We start from the raw sequence: 4,610 nt of genomic DNA, 5'->3' as shown, positions 1-4,610 counted from the left end.
CTTTCTATATAGACACAGTAACAGGCTGATCTCTCTTTCTTTTCCCCACAGCAAAGTACCTCTTTATCTTCCTGCAAAGAAAGTCATACAGCTTGTCACTGGTTCCCACCTAAAGAATACCTTCAACCCATGCCAAGCTCTTGTGGCTATCAGGTGGGCTACTGAGTCACTTAAAAATGTTACTATCCATATCTATGTCTGCATTTCCCAAACCTGGAAAATGTAAAACAGAGGGACAGAACTGTCAAAAACCAAACTGGCTAATCTAGTGGGTGGAATTGGAATGTCTTGGTCCTCTCATTCATCTTTTATACTCATCAAAATTCATTCCTCTGCACAAGAAAAACACTGAATCCTTATGAAACAGCTCCTGGCAGGCCTGTGTATCTCAACGCCATATTCCCATGAAAGGACTCCTCTTGGGGTGACCATACGTCCTAGTTTTCTCAGGGCAGTCCTGTTTTTCTTTTCTTTTCTTTTCTTTTTTAAGGCTTGTTTTATTTTAATGGCTGATCTATGTAATCATGGTGGTTAGGACGTACAAAGGGGAAGTTTTTTTTCTTGGTCTCTTCCTCCTTGGACAAAGTCTTGATGATCTCCTTCTTCTTGGCCTGGAGGCACTCTTCACCGAGCTTGCGTGCTTCCTTGGTCTTAAAGCTGCGGGCCTCAGCCTGGTCAGCCAGGAGCTTCTTGTGGGCCTTGCCTGCCTTCAGCTTGTGATTGTGTTCCGTGAGAATCTGCTTGTTTGTGAACACATTCCCCTGCACCTTCAGGTACAGGCTGTAATACATGTGGTGATCAATCTTCTTCGATTCACGATATCTTCCAAGCAACTGGTGCAGAATCCTCATTCTCCTCATCCAAGTGATCTTCTCTGGCATTTGGGCATTGGCTGTACCCTTGAGCTAACCTGTGCCTGTGTGCCTGCCCTTCTGGCGGGCTAAGGTACTTTTCTGGCATCCAGCCCGAGAATGGACAGTCACAGGCTTGTGGATGATCAGCCCAACTTTGATCAGCTTCCGGATCTGCTGATGGGAGTTGGCGTTGATGATTTCGCTGGTCTCACTGGGGTCAAGCCAGACCTTCTTGCTACCGTGGAGGGCACTCGTGGTGAGCCTCTTCTGAAGCCTGAATATCCTCATGGCTTTGGCCACAGCAGTGACAAAGCTCAGTGCTGGTTTACGTTTGTAGTCCCAGTGTACCTGTTCATACTCACCCTCTCCTGCTTCCCTCACTCTCTAAAGTATTCCAATTGGCTGATAAATTATATGGTCACTCTAAGTTGTCACATTCTGATATTTCTACTTTTATAAAAAAAATCCAGACTGCATTGTCCAGTGTTTTCATCAGCAAGTCATCACTTGCTTGTACCTGACTCCACTGAAGGCTGGAGCCATGAAGGACAAACCCATGATGAGGAAAACCAGCATTTAAATCCCAGTGAAAGGACTCTTGTTTTGTGTCCTCCTTATCAGCCACTGCAGCGATTCCACTGTAGAACCTGAGGTGCCCCAATTTATACAAAATAATTTGTATTTGGGGATCCAAATTAATTTTGTATCCCAAAAGGAACACCTTTGAAGGGTACCACCTACAGGGTTTTTTGTTTGTTTGCTTTTTCTTTTTGTTTTTTGTTTGGAGTCAGGTTTTCTCTCTGTCACCCAGGCTGGAGTGCAATAGTGAGACCATACTCATTACCACCTCCAATTCCTAGGCTCATGTGATCCTCCAGCCTCAGCTTCCTGAGTAGCTCAAACTACAGGCATCCACAGCTACGCCCAGTTAGTTTTTAATTTTTTTGTGGGAATGGAGTCTTGCTATGGTGCTCAGGCTGGTCTCAAACTCCTGGCCTCAAGTGATCCTCCTGCCTTGGCCTCCCAAGTTGCTGGGACTACAGGCATGAGCCCCCACTCCCAGCTTTTAGGTTCTTTAAAAACAACGTTTTTCAAGATGATTTCAGTCACGATGCAAGCATATGATTTACCAAGATCATCCAGAACAGAACTGTTTTAGGTTATGATCAATCTAGCAGAAGAGATACACGAGTTGTTATTCATTTAGGGCTGTTTCTATTCTAAATATTCTATCTGTTTCTACTATCATGATACTCCATCATTTATATTCACTCCTACTTCTGATCATATATGTGTTGCCTCAAATTGGGATGCCCATCTATAGATAAGCATTTATAAAAAGTGGGCATTAAGTTTCCATGCTACATTTTGTACATGATATTGGGACCCTGATAAAGTACATTTCACTGGCAATTTCAGCAAAGACTATGGATGTATATTTTTAAGGGATGACTCTTCAAGTTTTCTACAGGACACAGTACAAGCCTTTGTGTATAACTACAAAATCAAACAGTTATATTTTACCTTTTACGACATTGGCCTTGACAGCCATACAACTAGAGACTATTAAGGTTAAGAATTCTGCATGTGTCCTGCAGCTAATAAAAGGTAGAACCAGAATTTGATTCAGTTCTGTCTGGCTCCCAAATCTACCATCTATGGGCTAAACATTCCTTCTATTAGTTTTTATAGAATATGATTTTTAATTTTTAATTGACAAATAAAAGTTGTACATATTCATGGGGTACATAGTGATGCTTCTATACATGTAATGTGTAGTGATCAGGTCCGGGTAATTAGCATATCCGTCATCTCAAACATTTATCATTTATTTGTATTGGGAATGTTCAATATCCTCCTTTGAGCTATTTGAAACTATGTATTGTTGAGGATGTAATTTGGAATGCCTTTGCCATCCTGGTCCCTATGGTCAAGAGGTACTTGAATAACCTCTGACTGTTTCAGTGCAAAGTGCAGGACTGACAGGGCTGCCCCATGGGGGTCTCAGGCAGAGCACACCAGCCCCCTGTCCAGCCACCCCATGCAGCCTGAGATCATGGGGTGTTTCTGCAGGTCCATCGATCCCCCTGTGAGCTTCACACCATTTTGTAGCTTCCAAGTGTTTGCTAGTTGTGCAGCTGCTGTGAAGCAGTTTCTTCCTCGTCCTGTACTCACTTGGGCTTTTGCCCCAAGGGCAGCCTTAGCACCCCTGCTAAGCTTCATCTTAGTCATTTAGCCCAGCATATTGACTGTCGAGATCTTGTGGGAGCTTCATTCCATCATCAGTCACCCTCAATTCTACCACCTCTGTCAATTTCACCAACACAGATATTGTATGGCGTTATCCATTCATTCATTGTTGGACTCCTCTTTCCTGGACTCTGCTATGGGCCATCACTATTCTAGGCCCGGGGGGACACAGCAGTGAGCAAGGCAAAGGCCATGCCTGCATGGAGTGCACATTTCACTGCAGGAGACAAGTAATGAGTGGATAAACGGGTGGTTAAGATAATCCCAGGCACTGATGAAACTCATGAAGAAAAGTAAGGTGTGCTATGGGGTTGGAGGGATGTGCTATTTTAATAGGGTGGCCAAAGGCAGTGAGGATTGAGCAGAGTCCTTAGTTAAATGTGGGAATGAGCCGTGCAATGCCCAGGGAGAAGAGCCTGTGAAGGGAACACAGAGTGACTGCAAGGGGCCCAGGGCAGAAACATGCTGGGCTCGTAAGAGAGGAGGGGCCCTGTGGCTGGAGTGTGAGGCCCGCTCCACTGAAGAAGGAATTTGGATTGTATTCTGAGTGAGGGCTGAGAGCAGATATGTCACATAGTCTGACTGATTTTTTGGGGGTATGTGGCAAACACACACATAACATAAAATTTGCCATTTTAACCATTTTTTCAGTGTATGTGGCATTAAGGACAACCACACTGCTGTGCAGCCGCCACTGCCATCATCTCCAGAACTCTTTCATCTTCCCAAACTGAAACTCTGTTTTCATTAAACACCAACTCCCACTCACCTCTCCCCAGTCCCTGGCAACCCCTCTTCTACTTTCTGTCTCTATGGATTTGACTACTCTGGTGCTGAATGTTAGTGGAATTATACAGTGTTATCCTTTGGTGTGTGGCTTATTCCACTTAACATAATGTCCTTGAGATGTATCCATGTTGTAGCTTTTGTCAGGATTTCCTTCCTTTTTAAGGCTGAATAATACTCCATTGTATGGAGGGACCACACTTTGTATATCCATTCATCCATTGATAGACACCTGGGTTGCTTCCACCTTTTGGCTATTATGGAAAATGCTGCTGTGAACACGAGTATGCAAATGTCTCTTTGAGACTCTGCTTTCAGTTCTTTGGAGTATCTCCCCAGTAATGGAATTGCTGGATTTTATGGTAATTCTATGTTTAATTTTTTGAGGAACTACCATACTGCTTTTTGCAGAGGCTGAACCATTCTGCCTTCCCACTAACAGTGCATAAGGGTTCCAATTTCTCCACATGCTCAACAACACACAGTATTTCCATTTTTTTGGGTAGTAGGCATCATAATGATATGTGAAGATGTGAGGTGATACCTGATTTTGATGTGCATTTCCATAGTGATTCGTTATATTAAGCATTTTTTAATATGCTTATTGGTCATTTGAATGTCTTCTTTGGAGAAATGTCTGTTTAAGTCCTTTGTCCATTTTTTAAACGGAATTGTTGGTTTTGTGTTTTTGAGTTGTAAGTGTTCTTTATATACACTAAA

The 4,610-nt window shown here is 43.2% G+C and overlaps 1 protein-coding gene across 1 annotated transcript in view; it reads right to left on the bottom strand.

The window, feature by feature from the left end:
* LOC105532597 (60S ribosomal protein L19) overlaps positions 1-1,142 on the bottom strand; it is a 12,900-nt gene extending 11,758 nt beyond the window's left edge. The window contains 1 exon segment of the mRNA XM_011970772.1: positions 543-1,142. Within this exon segment, the coding sequence (XP_011826162.1) occupies positions 543-1,142 (600 nt within the window).
* Between the last annotated feature and the right edge of the window lie 3,468 nt (positions 1,143-4,610).

Source organism: Mandrillus leucophaeus, unplaced genomic scaffold (genome assembly GCF_000951045.1).
Source record: "Mandrillus leucophaeus isolate KB7577 unplaced genomic scaffold, Mleu.le_1.0 Scaffold97, whole genome shotgun sequence".
Lineage (NCBI taxonomy): Eukaryota > Metazoa > Chordata > Mammalia > Primates > Cercopithecidae > Mandrillus > Mandrillus leucophaeus.
Note: the sequence above shows the minus strand (reverse complement) of the source record. Positions and strands in the feature narration are given on the sequence as shown.